A 21,626-nucleotide genomic window follows, 5' to 3' on the forward strand; every position below is an offset into this window, starting at 1 on the left:
GCTGTCCATTACCAGTCAGCATGGGCGACAGAGAGCAGGACCTGGAGCTTCTCAGGCTCACAGACAGGCATGGTGGGTACTGTCTTGTTGGAAGAATGACGCACTGATCCCAAGCCCTTTACCTAACACCGTTTTGCCTCTTTGCTTTATAGGTACAGGTCCTACCAGACGTTTTTCTTTTGTGAAAGTCTGGCTTCTTTGTTTCTTGCTCAGGTTCCCCCCAACGCGTTAATGGCAAGGTGAAAGGAAGGATCTTCGTGGGGAACAGCCCGGTCCCCATTGTGTTTGAGAACACTGACCTGCACTCGTACGTGGTAATGAACCACGGGCGCTCCTACACCGCCATCAGCACCATCCCCGAGACCGTCGGGTACTCCCTGCTCCCTCTGGCCCCTGTGGGAGGCATCATTGGATGGATGTTTGCAGTGGAGCAAGATGGATTCAAGAATGGGTTCAGCATCACGGGTATGTACAACAGACAGTAAAACCAATGGGCACACAGTGAGGCCTGGGGTGAATGGAAAGGGAACTCCATGTCCACAAACAATTTACTGATAGGTACTCTGTGGCTCCGGAAATAAGAAGTTGAGGTAAAATTATCAATATTTTTTCACTAATATATATTAATTAAGCCTATCTAGAATTGCATTGGGGTCAGGGAGTGATTTTGTGGTGGGGATTGAGAAGTCTCCGGCAGAGCGAATGTCATCACATATACCCTCACCTCCTAAAGTGTGGGGCTCACAGGTTCCCTCGTCCAACTTACCCAGCCTGCCTATCCTTCCAAACCTATCTGAGACTGATATTTAATATTTCCTCAGTATCTGCTTGCAGAAAAGGAACCTGTCATTTCTAGCTGGTAAATTATAATCAAGATTTTAAACATAATCCAATAAACATAATCCTAACTCTTAGCACCTGAGTTTCCTTGGAGTGTCTTAGACATTGTGCCCTGTCAGGGAAAGCTCAGCCTTTAGCGGACATGAGGGTAGATGATTGGGGGTACATTCCCCAAGTGTAGTGACGGCCTCTCCCATGCTCTGTGCACCTGTGCATGCTGGAGTCCCTTTTCTGGGGACAGTTCACGTGAAGAACAGATGAAGTGTCTTTCATCTCTGGTTACTTTCAGGACTGGAGCCTGTTGTCTTGGGCACAGGTACATAGCCACTGCCCCCCAAGACCTAGGCCTGCCTTCTCCCCACTGCCCAGCCTCGCTGGAGCCTCAGCCATGGCTTAACAGTGGAAACACAGCTAAAAGCAGAATCTCAAGGCTTTACACCGCAACCCTCCAAAAGTTACTGTAACTTCCTGAAGTGTGGCCATTTTAAGAAAGGAGAGGCTATATATTTGAAAAGGGGTGAACCCACCCATCAGATATCTAATTTATGGCCTAATGTTTTTTCTCCTTATCCCTCAGGCATGTGTATCCTGAGTATTTATCTACTTTCATGCTCGTTCCTTTGCAGACATAGTCGAGCTTTGCAGTCAGACATACAGACCCTACTCCTCCCCTGAACAGCTTTTTATTGGGTGTTGCTTTGTATGAGAGTTAATTTAATTTGGTAATACTTTCTAACACACACTGACTGGGGTGGGGCTGCTAAGGGAGCATTTACAAACTCCCTACAACAAATCTTTGTTACTAAAATGGTCTTTCTTAGTTGCCCCTGGACCTGTGTTGTCAGCTGGATATCTTCCTGGAACTGGGGTACTATAAAGTAGAAGTTGTCAACTCTTTCTGCAAAGTACCAGATAGTAAATATTTTAAGCTCTGCCTAAATATTTCAGGCCTATACAATCTCTGTTGCAACTACTGAACTCTGTCACTGTAGAGAGAAAGCAGCCATAGGTGATATGCAAAGGAATGAGCATGACTGTGTTCCAATAAAACTTTATTAATAGCACTGAAATTTAAATGTCATGTAGTTTTCACATATCATGAAATATTATTCTTTTGATTAAAAAAAAACATTTAAAAATGTGAAGACCATTCTTAGCTCAGGGGTTGCTAGTGGGACTTAGCCCCAGGGAGGTAGCATGCCAGCCCCTGTCTCAATGGGTGTATGTTCATGTGGACAAGGGGAGAAGCTGGAAGAGGCGGAAATAGTTTTCCCTGCACAGACCCAGGAGAGTTCCTGATCCAACACCCTTGAGTATCCTCCTGGTGTGGTTTCTGGTACTGGTGATGGTTTGCCCTGAACAATTCACCCAACCTGACCAGGACTTAGCTGACATCTTGGAGCACTTGACATTTGGCAGAGCACCGTTTAACAAACTGGATCTCATCTCATCTCCACAAGATACAGTGTGTCCCTTTTTTTATTGTCAGGAATTGGAGGCTTAGTGGGGTTAAGTTCACCTGACCAGTACTTAGCACAGTTGAGCGTTAAACCCTGGTCCCCTACGTTTTCAGCACAACCCCTGAGCCAACGCATCTCAATGCTGGTTTGTGGCTAGGAAGGAGCTTCTCGTGCATGACTCAGTTGGGCCACATGGATATCCCAGCTCTGTCCTTAGTGTCATCGGCTCCATTTCTACCAAGCAAACTGAAGCACCCCCCCACACACATCTTGATGACCAGCACTGTGAGCCTAGGGAGAGCACGAGGGTGGCTTCCCTGAGAGCAAAGTGACAGACTGACCTTGCTTTCCAGGGGGTGAGTTCACCCGCCAGGCCGAGGTGACCTTCGTGGGACACCCGGGTAAGCTGGTCATCAAGCAGCGGTTCAGCGGTATCGACGAGCACGGACACCTGACCATCGACACGGAGCTGGAGGGCCACGTGCCGCATATCCCGGTGGGCTCCTCGGTGCACATTGAGCCCTACACGGAGCTCTACCACTACTCCCGCAATGGTGAGGAGACAACCTGGTGCTCACCATGGGCTCCCAGCCACCACCGCCACAGCCCAAGCTGGTACAGTCTCCTGGGCTTCAGAGAGTGAAATACACGGGGCGATACTTTACGAAATCACCTTGCCCACTTATTACAAATAGTACACAATTCCTGTAGAGAGTTTAGTGCAGAAATAAAATAAGCATAACCTAGAGTTGTAAAACCAGGATATCCTTATCAGTATAAATATATTCCTTTTCAATCTTTCCCCTAGTGTATACTATATAAAAAATCCCAAAATATATATACCAACTCGTATATAATATCCCAGTATAAATATCTCAACATCCTATCTAATTTCAAAATGAAGTAATATAATTTTATTATACTATATATCTACATGGAGTTTTTAACTTTTTATTTTAAATAATTTTAAATTCACAGAAAAGTTGAGAAGAGCACAATTTCCACATACCATTGACTCCACTTCATCAGCTAACATTTTGCTACCTTTATTTTATCATTCTCTCTCTTGCTCATTATGCACATATATAATTTTTGAAAGTTGTAGATATTATAATCCTTTATCCCTAAATACTTCATGTGTTTTCTTATACAAGTATATTCTCTTACGTGGACGCAGTACAATAATCAAAATCAGGAAATTTAACATTGATGTAATACTATTATATAATCTACAGTGAGGTATACAGTCTATTTAAATAAAATTGCAATCATGCCACATTATTATAGCTTCACTTTTCCAGTTAATGTCGAATCATGAATATCTTATGGTTTTATTAAGTAGGCTTTGAAAACACTTTTTAATGAATCTGTACAACTTTTATTGATTTAAACTATTCTGTTTTCTAAAGCTTGGGTTAGTTCCAATTTTCCCTTCTCATAACAAGTTGAAATGACCATCTTCATTATAAATCTTGACCAAATTTCTGATTCTTTTCTAAGACTCAATTCCTAGAAACAGATGTGCTGAGTCAAACAATAAGAACCTTTTCAAGGCTCTTATTAAATTGCCGAAGGTTGCACCAATTACCAAGACTTTGTGGCTTGGTTAGCTCTCCTGAGGGGACGACAGTGGGTGACTAAGAGGTGGAATGAGTAGCAGGACCCCAGCCTGTGGTCAGCCTGCAACCAGATGGTGTTTCTGGCAGCCCAGCACGTGGGAGCTGGACAAGAAGCAGCTTACACTAATCTTTTATTTATCCTCTGGCTTTATTTTGAACTACAGCAGAGCACACAAATATAAAGACTCTTTTATACTTTTTTTAAATAGGAAGTTGAGTTTCATGGCAGGGGTGAAAAGCAGGGTCTCTTGAGTGGGGAAGACTTTCTTTTCTGTTGAGGTTTGCTCATAGCACTTAGTAAATTGTCAGGAACTGACTACTGACATTCATTTCATGTCTTATTTTTTAATGTCAGAGAACAGCTTGATCTAGGATTATACATAAGAACCACTATTTATTGACTCTTAAGTGAAATAAACTATATGAAGCAGTCAGCACTGTGCTAGTCACGTGGTAAGTGTTCCTTAAGCGGTAATTGATCTTAATAAAATATTGGCCTGCTCGGTTCCAGAAACTTGACATACATTACCTCATCCTCATCCCAATCCACGCTCTAAAGGAAACTGAGGCTAAAGAAGTTAGCGACCAGCCTGTGGTCACACAGGTTATGAGTGATGGTCCGAGGTGTGAGTTCAGGTGTATCTGCTTCCAACCGTGGCCTCTTTCCACCAGACCTTAACCTCTGGGTTGGTTCTTAGTGGCTTAGGAACTTATAGAGAAGCACTTGATGAGAAAAAGCAACAAATATTAGTGATGCAAATAATACCAATAATCGTATGGGAAATCTAGGTAGCATAGAAATGAAGGCTCTTATTTACCTTCTGCACCTGCTCTCTCCCCTGGTAGCACTGTGGGCAGGGGATACTGCTGAGGGTTTCAAAGCCCTCCGTGAAGACTCTGCATCTTTACGCTGCCTCCTTTGTCTCCCTCCTGCCCTCCTCCATCGCAGTGATCACGTCCTCCTCCACCCGGGAGTACACTGTAACACAGCCTGAGCGGGATGGCACTGCTGCTTCGAACGTCCACGCCTACCAGTGGCGCCAGACTATCACCTTCCAGGAGTGTGTCCACGATGACTCCAGGCCGGCCCAGCCCAGCACCCAGCAGCTCTCGGTAGACAGCGTGTTTGTCCTGTACAACCAGGAGGAGAGGATCCTGCGCTATGCTCTGAGCAACTCCATCGGGCCCGTGCGGGGTAAGAGACGGCAGCTCGGGCATGTGAGCCACACATCTGTCTCTCCTCTGTGACGTGTTGTTTTTTGTCTCCTACTCGAGTAGGAAGAAAATTCTGCTAAAATAGCTTCCTTACAGAAAAAAATGTCTTGAAGTCTGTGATTTCTTAGAAAGCCTACCTGTCTCTGTTCAGCTAACCTAAGACCTGCTCATTATTTGGTTTGGGGAGGAGTGAAGAATGCTCACCTGTGAGTCACCTTACAGATCAGGCCATCCAAGCCTGCAGCTGGCCTTGGCCGGGCTTTTAAAATATTCAACCCTGAAAGAAATGTGTGCTCAGAGGCTGAGGAAATCTAAATAAGATTTGATGAAAGTCAGGCGCGGAGCCTACAACAGACTGTCCTGTGACGGCACCTTGTGGGTGCTGAGGTCTGGTCTGTGGGTGCTTTTGGCTGCGTGAAAGGAACTGGCATTTTGGGGAGCTACTGTGACATCTCTGTCAGATTTCACATCGTCCAAATTTCTGATCCCCAAGGGTTCTGCATGTTTGGCCCGGAGTTAAGGTCTTTCTTTTTTTCAGTTATTTTGGTTTGCCTGCCATACCCAGGTCACTTCTCCAGTTGGTCACATTTGTCCTCATCTGGCTCCATGGAGCAGGAGGGCAGGTGTCTTCTTCCTCCTTTGATAGCTGAGGCTCTAGGCAAATAGTAAATGGCCAGATAGTAAATATTTTAGGCTTTGCCAGCCATCCAGATCTCACAGATCTGTCACAGATCTCACTTCTGTCATTGTGCACAAAAGCAGCCATAGACTGTATGCAAGCCAATGGGTGTGGCTAGTTTCCAGTGAAATTTGATTAAAAAAAACAGGCGTGGGGCCCGTGGGATGTGGTTTGCTGGTCCTGCCCAGGGTGACACAGGAGGCAGCTGCTTTCCTGTCTGGTATTTTTGCCATAGACATCTTTGTCGCAAACATTTTGGCTGCAAACATTTTCACCCCCTAATTGTAAGGCAATCTCGTCATAAAAAGAGATAAAATACAGGTTTTTCCTGCTCTCTGAAAGTAGAGAGTTCCTACTGAAACCTTCCCTGAGCCTAAATGGCCTAACCTGCTTTTTGAAAGTTCACTGTTACACCACTTCACTTTTACGAAAGACCTACATATGTGAGGGAATGCTTTTGAGTAAAAGCAAAAACCCTTTTCGGATTTTCTTTGCTTACCAGAAATGGCATTAATGTGGGTCTTTCAATGGCAGATAAAATAGTTAAATAGCGGTCGTCTTAAAACAGCATTCTTCCAGATGAGGATGACTTTTCCCCTAAGAGTTGGCTGGCTTCTTATTCTGAAACAACTACAAAGGGGGAGGAGACAGGGAAGGCCGAGGGGCCTCTTTGAGGCACCGAGGTGAAGTCACGTTTCCCACAGAACGAAATAAGGGCTTAGGTACAATCACAAAGTGAGATCAGTTATTTGCGCAGTATTGCCATGAATCTACGCACATTTGAAATGTATTTAAATAGTCTGTATTTTGCAATAAGGTCTTTTAAATTTTATGAAGTCTTTTTTAATGTCCCTCTTTAATTGTCATGATTTTATCTTTTTTTACACACAATCGCCTTACGGCCAGTGAGTTATACGGTGGAAATGCTTGCGGCAAAGATGCTTGAAGGGAAAGTATCTAGCACACTGGTTCCCTGTTCCAGGACGCCGCTCCCTGGTCCTCGGTCTTGCCTTCCTTTCTGGAAGGAGGAACCTGCAAGGGTTTCTGAGGACTTACCTGGTTTCAATGTCTCTGCCTTCACAGATGGCTCCCCTGACGCCCTGCAGAACCCTTGCTATCTCGGCACTCATGGGTGTGACACCAATGCGGCCTGCCGGCCTGGCCCGGGGACACAGTTCACCTGCGAGTGCTCCATCGGCTTCCGAGGAGATGGGCGCACCTGCTATGGTACAGCTGTCTGTTCTGAGTGGGAGGTGGCATAGGAGACAGGCTGGGAGGAGGTGTCCAGATCCTGTACCAGGTGGAGGGTGTGGGTGGGGGAGGAAGCGCGTTGCAGGAGTGTGAGGGCATGCCATGCTCCACACTCGGTGTCCCCTCAGTAATGTCAGGGGCACTGCCCCTTTCTTTCCTCCGATCAAATGCACAGAGTCTAAGCAGCGGAGCAGAACTTGTAAAGCCATACACCACTATAAGAACACGGGTGTAAAGGAAAGATCAAGTCAGCACTGTTTATAATACTCATAACTGTAACGTCCCCAGGCACGTTTGTGTGAGCTGCTTCACAAATACCATCTCATTTAATTCAACAACTAGTGAAACAATCTCTGTCTTTTAAAAATTGTTTTTAATTATGATAAAATACACATAATATAACATTTGTCATTTTAACCATTGTTAAGTGTATGGTTCAGTGGCACTAAGTAAGTACGTTCACCTTGTGCAACCATCACCATCATCCATCTCTAGAACTTTTTCATTTGCAAAACTGAAGCTCTGTTCCCATTGAACAACAACTTCCCATCCTCCTGCCTCCCACCCCTGGCACCCACTATTCTACTTTATGAATTTGAATCCTCTAGGGACCTCATATAAGTGGAACCATACAGTATTTGTCCTTTTGTGACTGGCTTGTTTCACTAAGCACGATGTCCTCAAGGTCCATTCATGTTATAGCCTGTGTCAGAACTTCCTTCCTTTATAAGGCTGAATAATATTCCATCATATGCATATACTACATTTAAAAAAATCCATCCGTCAATGGATGCTTGAGTTGCTTCGATTCTTTTGCTACTATGAATAATGCTGCTATGAACACAGATGTGCAAATATCTGTTTAAGTTCCTGCTTTCCACTCTTTTGGGTTTATACCCACAAGTGGAATTGCTGGATCATACGGGAATTCTGTGTTTGAGTTTTGAGGAACTAGTGTACTGTTTTCCACAGCAGGTGGACCATTTTACATTCCCAATAGCCGTGTGCAAGGGCTGCAATTTCTCCACATCCTCACCAACTCTGTTGTTTCGATAGTGGCCATCCTACTGGGTAGGAGATCCATTTCTGTTTTTATAGATGAGGAAATTGTTAAAGTAAGTCAGCGATAGAGTACTGGAACATAAGTCTCTGACTGAAGCATGTATATTACGCTGTCTTCTCATTGCACTTATTATTTATACTTTAATTTCAAAGATTTTCACATAGATGTACTTTCGCATATGTTTGTTATTAAATTGGAATTTGCTACCGTGTTTCCTCGAAAATAAGACCCAGCTGGACTGTCAGCTCTAATGTGTCTTTTGGAGCAAAAATTAATAGAAGACCCGGTCTTATTTTACTATAATGTAAGACTGGGTCTTATAACATATTAATTTTTGCACCAAAAGACACATTAGAGCTGACGATCCGGCCAGGTCTTATTTTCAGGGAAACACAGTACCAAGGCGGACTCAATGAAGAGTTCTTAAACCAGAGGCAACTCGTGCGGGAATGTCAGGTGCTTCAACCCGTGCTACCTCACTCTGCTCCTGAGGGCTCACTAATGAATGTAAGGAATGCTTTAGAAGTCAGCTTTACTAGTGAAATGAAGGGCATACATACGTACATTTGTCCAGAAAGATGAGCAGCCCCTTCAAGTGACTGGGGTATAAGAATCTGGTGAGCCCTGCAGCCTTGGAGTTTGGAAAGCATGCCTTAGGTCTGGAATTCCATGCCTCCAATTAAGGGCGGCTTTAGCGTGCCGATTTAACCTGAAGCTTAGCAGGCCCTGCTGTCAGGGTATTGCTGTGTTTGCTTCCGGCTGAAACTTTATGTCAGGTGCTCACAGGAACGGGTTGTACAGTTATTTAGCCAACTTGCTGATAACTTTGTATACATGGTAGAATTTAATCTGAGACTCATCTTCCTTGTAACATATCACTGTGAGGGAGGGCATAGTTCCTACTCACTTCGGATCATGAGAGTTCCCCAGTATTTCCACAAAAAGCCCGACAGCCTTGAGTGGCTGGATTGGCTCAGGCCAGTTTGAAGCAGCCTGATTCTGTGTGTGTGAGCAGAGTCCTCCCAGGACCATGAAGATGGGGATGGACACCACACAGGGGTGGGGCACCCTCATTTCTCAGCAGAAGCATACACCTCCTTAGTCTTTATGGAGCCCTGCTTCGATTTCATAAAACAACAATATTAGTAAAGCATGGAGACACCCCAACCTGTTGCTGCTCAACCCTTGCCTCTGGCTGACCCCACTCTTGGTGCCTGAACGGGTCGTCCTGGGAGTGTTTGCTTCACTTCACAAGGAGCAACCAGCCATGCTTGATGTAATCCGCTGCTCTCCTAGAAAACCCTCTGGTGTCCTCGCTCAGGAAGACAGGTGGTCGTGTGTGGACTTGCTTTTGTCCCGTGCTTAGTCCTCGTTCTGGCAGATTAACACTGTGGAATGTGGGTATACTCCCAGTCAGGTTATGTTTTGTTCTGGGTCATTAGGATGTGCCTCAAAGTGTTAATGCACTGAGACAGTAGGCTGTTGATAGGAAATTGCATTAAGCAGATCACTTCATCTGTTATTTTGGCTTTTAGAGGGCCTCAGGAAACTGAGGCTGAGCCGCTGTAATTGTGTGTGGATGGCGTTGATGTAATGATAGATGACATTACAGGCTGGTCAGGCACTGCAGAGTGGCCCTTCATGGTAATTTGGAGATTTCCAGTTGAATCACCGAGCTCCAGAACCTGGGAGAATGGCCTCCATATATTTCTCAACTGGGCGTCTGTAGAGATAGTTTCAGATAGTCTCTCGAGTAATTTGGAGTACGTACTAGCACTTAACAAATCACTCATGAGACTCTTCTCAAAGCCTGGCCTTTATAAAAGGGTTAAATTGGAGAAACTTAGATTTGTTGAAAATATGTAGCCACTCTGAAAAAAGTCAAAAAGGAAGCAGTAATTACAAGAATCATCCAGGATTTTCCTGTTGGGTTAGAGAATGATTTATGTGACAGGAAATCTCTTCCCAGAGATGAGGTTCACCAGATATTCACTAATAAGAATAATAATCTCCAAGCACATGTTATGGTGTCTTATGAGAAATAGTTATTGCCAATTCACTACTTCCACTAAAGAAAGAATTAAAGTCCTGGCCTCAGTTTATAGAAGGGAAGATTTAAATTAGACATTAGGAGGAATTTCCAAACTGCAAGGACTATGAGCTATTAGAGGGGACATTGCTCGAGTCTTGCTCGAAAGAAAAGGTGTATAGCCCAGCTTGGGTCCTAGGTGTAGGCCTGCATGGAGATGGAGGTTGGGGTGGGGACCATCCTCCCATGGGTCCCCAGACGCTGTCTGCCGGTGGCTCTCCAGATAGGGAGTGAGGGATGAGCACCCGCCTAATCATCTATAAGCTTTTTCAAAACACACAGCCTCCCTTTCCAGAAAGCTTTCCAGGGGGCATGCAACTTGGAAAAGTTCCCTGGGTGATTTTGTTCTGTCCTTTGGATTCGAAACTGTTGCTCTGTGCTCGTGTGCTTCAGCAGTGGAGTTCAAGCCGTGCGGCCCTGCCGTCTGCACCCTGCACCCAGACATCTGTGCTGGGAGTGTCCTCTGAGCTGTGGAGGAGAAGCCGTGGGAGCCGAATGGTCTTTTTCTGTCATGTTGGAGCAGCAGCAAAGTCTACGCCCGCTGAACCCTCCCACCTCCAGTTCCAGCTTGTAGAAGTGGCCTCCTCAGGAGGGGCTTTGTTCCTTAACCTTCCAGCTGTGCCTGGAGCCGCCCTCTTGCCTGAGATCTGGTGTCTGAAACATTTCACAGAAATATTCATTACAGTATATTTTTAAAAAGCTGAATACCATTTGGTTGGGGTTTTTGCCTGGGTTTAGGTCCACTCGCAGGTAAAGGTGCTGTCTATTGTGTTATGTCTAGTGATGTATGAAGAGGTGTAAACCAGGTCTTCATTTTTTTAAAAACTCTCTTGTAGATATTGATGAGTGTGCAGAACAGCCCTCGGTGTGTGGGAACCATGCCCTCTGCAATAACCACCCAGGAACCTTCCGCTGTGAGTGTGTGCAGGGCTACCGGTTTTCAGATGAGGGAACATGCGTGGGTAAGTTCTGTAGGTCGATGGAATTTTCAAAATCTTTATTCATATGGTGTATGTTAGTACCTGTGTAAAAGATATTGCTCCAGGTAATCATTCTGGCTGAGAGCAAAGGTGCCAGGTTCTGGAGTTGGGCCGGCCAGTTTATAAAGATGAACCCGACTTCCAACTCCCTGGAGCATCATGTGTACCAGGAATAAGTACTGGTACTGTCTACACTAGTAAGACCATCACCTCTCCTGCTGCAAGCTGTGTATTATGTTCCCTTCTTACAGAACCCTTTTAATTCTTTTCTTTCTTTTAACAGCAAATTAAAACAATTAGACTTGTTTCTCCTTAAATTAGTGGCCTTGAGATGCGTGTGAAGGGACCACCTTGTAGGCACTTGGTCAATACCTGCCTTGGACTGAATTCTTTCTGATTTACATCTCACATTCCCTTTTGGGCCATTCTACTTAGGGATTTCAATGTTATAGCCTCAGTCGTAACAGAACTTCTGAGCCCTGTCAGAGTGAGTGAGTTGAGGATATTACTTGAGCTGATTATGCTTTAGGTTGATGATGCTTTAGGGTGATGGTGATGATGGACCAGCCAAAAAGAGCCAGATTATTTGAATTTTTCCACTTTTTCTTACTTCTGCACTTTGATCTGTTTGTTCTCAAAATTTTAGTTCAAAGGTTCTTGGAGATTTCCAGTCTGGAGATCAGCGTGCTGAATGGGCCATCTGAACTCAATATCTCTTCCCAATTTAAAACAGATTTCTCTTTTACTGCCTCAGTGACCCACCTCCTTGCCCTTCCATGCTGTTTACTAAATCCCAGCGTGCTTTCTGTTTGTTCCATCTTGAAGCCTGGATGAGACTGCCAAGCTCACAGGGTGAGGTGGATCTTGAGGGTGGGAGGGAACAGGCAGTTCTCATAGTTTGAGTATGACCCAAACAGCTGTGAATTGAGAGAGGCCAGTTTCTTTGCACAGAGTTGAGATTTCAGCCCTCCTAAAGTTCCTTGTATTCTTTTTTCAATAGAGAATAATTTCTATGTGTTTGGCCTGATTGCCTTCTCTGCAATCAGGAAGCAGTAATTTAAGATGGAGAGTCAAAGGTTTATTTTTCCTGGCAGCACCATTTCCATTACATTTCAGCTCCAACTTGGGTAGTGGGTCCTTGACCCTTTGGGTGGTAAAGTGCAGTCCTGGGCACGGTGCCCTGGGTTTCTGGATCCAACCATCCCTGACGTCCACACTCACTGGAGAGGCAGGATGGAGTGCAAATGTCTACTCGTAGGCATTTGACTTTGAGGAAGAAACTTAACCTCTCAGTTCCTCACCTGTAAAATGAGGGGACCAGACTGGGTCATGGGTTTACTGTGTCCCATGAGCCCTTGGAGCTGGCTCAGGAGCTGCTGAAGAGACTACAAGGAAGCCGTGGGCAGACTCTTGTCCTCTGCGCCCCGACCTCCAGGCCTCCAGTTTTCTATGTCAAATTATCAGTAAGATTTTATTGGGATCCCATTGCTCAGAAACAAGTGTGAAAACTGCCTGGAGATCATGAAGTTCTATGAGACCAGGCATCATGAGGCCTCTTGTTTCTCCCTCCGCCTGCAGACCCTGTACAGTTCCGGCCACTGGGCTCTTCACCCCTTTCCGTGAGCTTCTTTAAGACTCACTGTGTGGAGAGATGGCTCTCTGGGTCAAACCAAGTCTGCCTAAAGGCATCCAAACTAGCACCTCTGTCTTCTCTCTGCATAATTTAGTGGTCAGTTTTACCTCCCCCGGAATTCTTTATTAAGACAGCATCCTGATTGGAAGGCTGGGTTGGGAAAGTTTCTCTCTGGGTCAGAGCAGGGAAAGATGAGGAAAGAATCTGGAACGATTAGGAGGCCGGCTCTGCCCTGCCAGCTGTGAGGGGCTGGGGCTCAGGCAGGGCACGTGGGCTGGCTGGAGGAAATTATCTGTTTGTGATTAGAATCTATTATGGATTGCTTCTCGGCCTTTTGGCTAAGAGCAAGTGAGGAATCCACTATGGGAAGGGCTGCTTCGTGGAAGTCCATATTTGGTATTTTCTGTAAACCTATAACTTTCTCTTTTCTGCTGGGTGAAAACTTTTATCTCTAATTGGAAGGTGCAAAGTATGTTTACATAAAGGAAACATGGGCCTCAGCTTGCCTGTGAAACACCTTTGTATGGAGATGGAGACGCAGCTCTGAGTGGACACGGCCCTACAATATGTGGCCTGGTGTATGGAGCGTTCGGAAGTCTGAGGTCCCATGAGGTCTCTGCAGCATCTTTTTGAACAGCCTCGTACACCTGCCCACCTGTCAGGCAGAACATAGCCAGGCTTGGCTAGAGTCTTAGCCTTGCCTCACCCAGCATTCCTGTTCTCCCTCCCTTCCCTGTCATGTTGTTAGGGGAAATCAGTTTCAGGCATTCGTTGTTGAGATCTTATTCTCAGTAACAGAGGCTGTGTGAGACCACTGTACTTAGAGCTCTTTACACCCTGCCCTTTCTCTCCTTTCAATGATGTGACTTCTTTCACCAGATTGTCCTTCCTCTTTCTCAGCATTTCCTTCCTTCTCCCTCGTTCCCTCATTTCCCAACCCAGCCAACCTACAGGTGGCTCTTGGGAACCATTGTCAGGTGGGTGGCAGCACCTCAGAACCAGCTCCCCACTCTGCTTATTCATCAGGGTATGGTCCTAGGAAAGTGAACCCCCAATTTACAATTTAATTGTAATTAATTTTTAATTCCCATTTGGAGCCCAGTTTTTTCTCCTTTCCAGAACTTTCCCCTTCATCTCACCTTGCAGTTTCCCATTGGTTAAATGGGTAGGGTCAGATTTTCAGGGAAATTGCAGCTCTGAAAGGTCAGGAGCATTGGAGGATAGCACAGCTGGGCACACTGGTGTCCCCTCATGCATATCAGGTCTCCTTTAGGTGGCTGGGCCAGTGGCTCAGTCTGTCCTGGTTTTAAAATTACTGTTCTTTGAATGGATGTAATCAGGAAGACCATCGAGGAACTGCATTTGTGTGATGACTGAGGAAAACTGCACGGGCTGTCAAGAGCCTTAGGAAAGACTTTCATTTTAATTGATGTGAAACAGTCACTGAAAGTCGCTTTCTTTATTTTAAAAATGAAAAGGCTAGAATGAAACTGTCCGGAGTTGTAAAGCTGGCTTTTAAAGCTTTAAGAAGAAAAGTGCTTTGGCATGAAAAATGGTCTTACATAAAGAAAAACATAATTTAAAACATTAAATTATAAACTGCCTTTGGCTATAAGTGATTTGACGATTATAGAAACCCACGTGAAGGTGATGGCTGAGCAGGGGACGTTATGACCTCCACATGATTGCACTTAGTTCCTCCTCTGTTAGTAAGGGCGGGGCAAAGGGAGGCTCAGCAAACAATTTATAAAATGTTCCCTTACCAGCTATAAATCACAAATATTTGATGTAAGAAATAGAGAAGAGGAAGTGCAGGGAGGCTCATCTCCGGTTGTTCTGTCTGAACATATATTTCCTACCTTTCCTGGGTCCCCACCTCTTTGAGAGTGTTTCCTTTCACATTTTGTAGTTGAGGGAGTTTGGGGCAGAGGACCCTAGAGAAAGGAGGAACATTACACATGATGGGAAGTGAGAGGAGAGAAAAGGGTCCCAGAGAACAAGACTGTGCCCATGGACTGGTAGATATAATCCAGGTTACTGTTTTCCACACGGAAATTGGGACCACTTGTAGCAATTTAAATCCTGGCCACCCTTTGGCCCACGAGACTGGGTGCGACAGTGCCGGTCCCGTGGGAGGTAGTTGACCTTCTTGACTAGGAGTCTAAGCTGCTGTGTGCACAGGCTGGGCCCCCATCTGCCAGTCCTTTGCTAACCTCTTGTTTGGTACAGACTTTTGAAGTATCCCCTTCTTTACCTCCCCCGACAGTGCTTACAGCTCTCTCCCTTGCTCGCTAGCTCTCTTTCCCTCTCTCGCTCTCTCGCTCTCTCTCTCTCAGCACTGGAGAAAGATAAACTGGATTAATCTTGGGAAGGACCCACTGAAGAGAAAGACAAGCAGTCCTCCTGCATCTGGGACAATCCAGATACTCAGACCTCCTGGAGGGACTAAAGGGTTGTGTTCTGACGTTGTGAGGGATGGGGCTCTGTCCTGGGTCTTAGAGCTTTAAACCCAGAAGCTAAATGGTGTCATGGGAACCCCAGAGTACTTAAACTAGCCATTGGAAATCACACCTAGACCTCAGCCCTTGACTTCCACTTTGAGGCAAAAGCACAGGTGGGGTATTATTGGCTCACTTCCGTGTCATTCACCCATCTCCTGAGCCCTCATTCCATGAGTTCTGTCATCAGGACCCTTAGTAAATAATAGTCCCATTTACTGGGCCTCCCTCTGCTTGGTGTGCTGGAAGTAATTCCTGTTTCACAAAGGAAGAATGTGAGGCTCCAAGAGTTATAGGATTTACCCAAAGCTATGTGGTGGACACCTGTGTACCTGGTAAAAACCCAGGGCTGCCTGTCCCAAAGACCCAGTCTTTCCACCATACCTGCTTACTGCCCTGGAAGTTCATTTCTTCCTTGGTGGGAGATGGGTGACCTTGACTTTGGCATTCGTAGCGACTGTTTCACCTGCCCAGTAGGTCAAAGTTAAAGACACCATGCAAAAGTCTCAGATCCTTAGCTCCAAATGCTCCTCCAGCAGAACTGCCCTAGGAAGTGTGTGCAGCTGCGATGTTCCAGCTCCACATACAGATGAAGGGCGTGTCGGATGTGGGACCTGGTGTGGAGAGTGGCCTGAGACAGAGCCCTGGGGCAAAACAGGTTGAAAGCCAGGCTGAGTGACTGACCACAGTGTCAGTCTACGAGGACTAATTAGAGGCAGAGTCCAGCTGAGGAAACTGGAGGACAGATGGGGGTGCCAGCCTAGAGGGCAGCAGGGTGTGAAGCTGAAGAAATGCCTAGAGGTCTGGGGTCCCAGCACCATCTCCCCAGTGGACTAAAACACTGGTGTGGGGGGAACTTGGAAGGGCACTGGGCCTGCTCAGAGGACTCTCTTCAAACATTGTGTCCACCTTGTGTTTGAAGCTATTGTGGACCAGCGCCCCATCAATCACTGCATGACGGGCCTGCACGACTGTGACATACCCCAGCGGGCCCAGTGTGTCTACACAGGAGGCTCTTCCTACACCTGTTCCTGTTTGCCAGGCTTCTTTGGGGACGGCCGGGCCTGCCAAGGTGCGTGGTGGCTCTGATAGTTCTCTGTGTAACCTGAAAAAATGTCCTCGGTGGTACTTATCATAAGCTAATTACTGATTCACCCTGAGTTTAAGAGAGTTATTTTCTCAACTATGTTGGGTCAATGGGCTACAATTTATCTCTGTCGAGTAGTTTGAACTATGTGTGTTTCTTTGTTGTTGTTTCTTTGAGACCTATTCTCATTGGGGATGACACTTGGCCTCCCTCTACTATTTTGTTCCATGTGACTTGCTCATTCAGGCAACAGTTAGACACCTCCTGTCTGCTAGGAACAGAGTTGTCTTTCACGAAAAGTCAAACCATCCTTGCATTCACGGAGCTTAAAATCCAACCATTTCTTTAATAATGTGTATAGCCATTCACCTGGCCCGCTCCAACCATCTGCTCCAAAAAAAGTGAATCCCGTTACTGAATAAATGAGTGCAGAGTCAAAGAATAATGACACCATACAATTCTTTCAGGCCTGAGATCAGTCCATTGTTGTCTGCCAGGGTGCTCTATAGATAATTTTAGGTAGGTAACTGAACACAGTTTGATAACTGTGGTCCTTTGGTTTACGAAATTACTTAACTTTATACCACAGAGTATTTCTGAAAAGTTTAAGCTTTTCTAAGGTAGATTATAATTTCTAAGAGGCTATTTCTTCATTACTGAGCATGTGAATTTTTTCTGGTCTCAGAGGTTATTCTGTCAAGCAGTTAATTTGTCTGCAAACTCTTAGACATTTTTGAAGCCCTTATTTATGAGAAAGATCATTTTATAATGCAAAAGAATCCCCCCTTTTTTCCTTTTGCAAACTTGATTTTTTATGAAAACATTGTCATCAAAGTGAAACACATTTGTAAACACACAAGATGGAAATTGGGGAGTTAGTATTTTGATAATTAATATTGAGTGACTTCTAAATCATTGTTAACAGGTCAGAAACAAGGTCCCATAGAGTTACGCTAGTGGCTTAAATTATTGTGTAAACTATGGATTCCAAAAGAAATCTCATTGTCCCTGGGTCTGGGTGCTGTTTTGCAGATGTGGATGAATGCCAGACAAGCCGATGCCACCCCGATGCCGTCTGCTACAACACTCCTGGCTCCTTCACGTGCCAGTGCAAACCTGGTTACCAGGGAGACGGTTTCCGCTGTATGCCTGGAGGTAACGTGTCAGGACATTTGGAGTTGGTAGGCCAGTGCCATATCTGAGTACTGAGTACATAGCCTTGGGAGGGAAGGTGAGGTGGGGAAGTGTGAAGCTCCATGAAGAATGCTGAGGGTTGTTGAGGGGGGAGATCAGAGAACAGCTGCAACATACAGCTGGGCAGGTTGTGCACTGCACAACTCTAGGGAATGCCACACATGGACCATAACTGTGCTGGCAGCCTGGTCATCCTGGTAACCTGAGTAAGCAGTGCAGGGTAATAATGGGACTGTGTTAGTTAGGGTTCTCCAGAGAAACAGAACTAATAAGATGTGTGTGTATATGTACATATTTATTATAAGAAATTGGTCACACAATTATAGAGGCTGGAAAGTCCCAAGATATGCAGTTGGTAAGTTGGAGACTGATGGTATAGTTGCAGTCTGAACGCTGGTAGGCTTGAGACCCAGGAAAGGCCAATGTTTTCATTTGAGTCTGACGGCAGGAAAAAGCCCATGTCCCAGTTTATGGGCCATCGGGAAGGAAGGATTTTCTCTTACTCAGGGAAAGGTCAAGCTTTTTGTTCTATTCTGGCTTTCCACTCATCTGATTGGATGAGGCTCACCCTTATTAGGGAGGGCAGTCTGCTGTACCAGTCTATGGAGATAAAGATTAATCTCATCCAAAACACCCCAAATATTGTTTGACCTGATATCTGGGTACCTTGTGACCCAGTCAAGTGGACACATAAAATTAATTATTCCAGGTTTGTAAGAGTCATGGGCAACAGAGGTAGGCTGGAGGTGGGAAGGAAGGGTGAAGGGTCACCAGGTGGAGGAAGGTGCAGACTGGGGCCTCCACAGAATTGTCTGTAGTACCTGTGATATGTGGACTGTGCAGCTTCTAAAGTTGCCAGCTGACCTGAGTGGCATCTTGTTAGATCATGATGATAGTGATAGCCCGAGGTCAATACCAGGAATTCAGGAGCCACTCAAATGCTGATAATGAATACGTATAATTGCCTGCCATTTGTGTAGAACCTACCACATGCTCAGTGCTGTAACCATATTATTTCAAGTACTGTTCATAATTCTCTTTTAAAAGTAAGTGCTATTACTATCTCCATTTTTGCTGAAACTTAAAAAATAAAGGCACAATCAAGGTCCTACAGGTAGTAAGGGCTAGAACTAAGACTCAGATCCAGGTCTCTCAGATGGACCCCAGCCTGGATGGGGTCCTAAACACACGTGATCCAGTCGTGAGATTAACCATGTAATTGATACCTCAGACCGGATTTAGCCAGTCATGTTATTAATTATTTTTAATTACTGCTGCTGTTGTTGGCCAGATATACCAGGGTGCCAAAAAAATGTATACACATGACTTGTATTCATCTTTTGTTATCAGTATATATTGAACATTACAATTTTAATACAGTTTTTTTCTTTCTTAAAATGTGTGTACATTTTTTTGGCACCCTCTGTATTTATGCCACTATACATGTTTCAATAAGAGATAAATGGAAAGGAATTACAGACTATTTCAGTGTTTGTCTCCTTTGCTAGCCTGTGAACACTCTGAGAACAGGGTGCATGTACATTTTATTTTTATGTCTCTGGTATCCAGTTGCTCTCTCTAGAACAGGTGACAAGAGAGAGAACCTAAGACGGAAGCCACAATCTTTTGTAACCTAATCTTGGAAGTGACAATGCTGTCACTTCTGCTGATACTATTAGTCACAGGCCAACCCTCTAACAGTGTGAAAGGAAACTATATAAGTGTGGGAATACCAGGAGGTAGGAGATTGGGGGCCATTTTGGAGGTGGGCTACAATCACCACTGACTTTGCCTGGATGGTGTCTGGGAGAATGTAACTGGCTAGAATTTTGGAACATGGCAGGAGCTTAATAGAGGACCAAAGAGGAGTTCAAAGAGCCCTGGGCTAGAGATGGAAAGCCTGGTCCTTAAGGGCAAATACCAAACCTGTGGAGGTTTGATCACCAATCTTTACCCTTGGTACCAGTCACTCTTACCAGTACACTGCCTTGGACCACACCACACATCTTCATAGAGAAAGATAACTAGTTCAGAAAGTCAGGCTACAAAGAATGATAAAAACATTTAGGATAGTACAACTTAAAGGAGAGAAAACTGAGGGACAATTGCATGCACACTTTTCCTTATGTGTCTGTTGTTTGTGTTACAGTTTGCACTTTGTTTCAAGCAAACCCACTGTTAGAAAACTTGAATTTCCCAATTAGAGTTGGAAGGGGCTCTAGAACCTCTCTAATTCATCCCCTTTGTTTTACAAATAAGGAACATAAGGCCTGAATAATTTCTTAGTTTACAAAAGGATTTCTTGAACTCTTTGTGGAAAAGAATTGTTATAGAAATTTTTCTCCAAATTGAGTACGATCCTTTTTAAACGAAAAACTTTCTTAAGGCCTCCAGTGTTGGCTTAGATTATTTTTACTATGGATAAATCTAGGGTCCAACTTCTTTTGTAACTATAAAATCAAAACACATTTACAAATTAAATACAAATAAAAGTACAACTTATAAATTTCCAGTCAACATTCATTTAATGTGCCAGATTGCTGTTTGTCTGGAATTGGCATTTCTGTGGTTGGCTCTCCATCCTGGATGGTCAGCCTTTCCATCTTTACTAGATAAATCCAATCAGCCTACAGTGAAGCTGTGATATTTCTCACGTGAAAGACAAACAAAAGTGAAGGTTTCCCTTGATCCGACACCCCTGTCTCATTGCCATCCTATTTCCTTCTCCTTTAAAGTTCAGTTCCTCATAAGGGTGGACTTGAATTGCTTCTTCCTCTTCCACTTCTCCCATTGTCTCTTTTTTACCGACCTTTTAATTGTAAAATAAAACAGATACGAAAAGTCATATAGAACAAATGTATAGCTCAGGGAGTCATTCCAATGTGACCCTCTTGTAACTGCCACCCAGGTCAAGAAGTAGAACTTCACCCACACCCCAGGAGCTCCTCCAGGAGCTCTGTCCCAGTCAGAGCCTCTTCCCTCTCCCCCAAAGTAACCACCACTTGACTTTCACAATAATTACTAACTTGCATTTATAGTTTTATCATACATGTGCATTCCTAGACACTATAGTTTTAGTGTTGCTCATTTTTCTATCTATAGTTCCCTCTTTCAGCCCTTTCTTTTCCTTGCAGTTTGTGTATTGAAGAAGCCAAGACTTTGAGCTGTAGTTTCCTACGGTGTGGATTTTGCAATTGTGCACTCATGGTGTAGTTCAACATGCCCTCCTGTTCTCTGCTGCTCGCAAACTGGCAGCTGGGTCCAGAGACTTGATCAGACTCAGGTTCAATCCTTTTGGCAAGACAGTAGGTGGTGGTATTACCTTACATCAGAAGCACATCATTCCTTGTAGCCCGACTTTCTGAACTAGTTATCTTTCTCTCTAAAGATGTGTGGCATGGGTCCAATGCAGTGCACTGGTAAGCACATAAAATCTGCTTGTCTCACTCTTTGTGATGTGAGGAGCCGTTTATGATTATGGCCTAGATCTGTTAATTTCTAGAGAGTGGCAAATTGTGAGAGCCTAGTTGTCATTTCTTTCTCATTTATTCGTTGTAATTGATATTCATTAAATGTCCATTAATTTCTACTGGGCAGCAAATGGTGATAGTCTAATTCTATTGTCATTTTTTTTTCATTAGTTAGTTAGAGTATTTATAAAGAAATGCTTCCTCTCATCTACTCTTTGGTTGCCCAGTTGGTACATTTCATAAAGGAAAAACAGTATTAATGCTTGGGTCTTTCTCTTATTTACTTGTTGTCAAGCTAACAGATTGATTACTTATCAGCCACTGATGTGACTAATTCATTTTTAGTTTTTAATATCATTATATACTCATGGGTATCAATTGATTGTAATTAACGCACTCATTGTAGCCCAGAGTCCCATCTGTGGCCCCTGGGAACCTCTTCCAGTTGGCCTCTGGTTCTTTTGACACAATCCTAGTAGCCTTCAATAGCATCCTTGCTCTCTGGTATGATAAGATGTTTTAGGTTCTTGTGTATTTCCTGCCTCAGA

At 44.5% G+C, this 21,626-nt stretch overlaps 1 protein-coding gene across 1 annotated transcript in view; it reads left to right on the forward strand.

Annotated features, from left to right (window-relative positions):
• The window catches only part of NID1 (nidogen 1), a 71,521-nt gene that overhangs the window by 28,339 nt on the left and 21,556 nt on the right, over positions 1-21,626 (forward strand). Inside the window, exons 6-12 of the mRNA XM_081039329.1 lie at positions 214-465; positions 2,654-2,854; positions 4,869-5,114; positions 6,897-7,040; positions 11,053-11,178; positions 16,250-16,399; positions 17,447-17,569. Of these exons, the coding sequence (XP_080895455.1) occupies positions 214-465; positions 2,654-2,854; positions 4,869-5,114; positions 6,897-7,040; positions 11,053-11,178; positions 16,250-16,399; positions 17,447-17,569 (1,242 nt within the window). The remainder of the gene's footprint in view (positions 1-213; positions 466-2,653; positions 2,855-4,868; positions 5,115-6,896; positions 7,041-11,052; positions 11,179-16,249; positions 16,400-17,446; positions 17,570-21,626) is intronic.

This window comes from Rhinolophus hipposideros (assembly GCF_964194185.1).
Source record: "Rhinolophus hipposideros genome assembly, chromosome: 26".
Lineage (NCBI taxonomy): Eukaryota > Metazoa > Chordata > Mammalia > Chiroptera > Rhinolophidae > Rhinolophus > Rhinolophus hipposideros.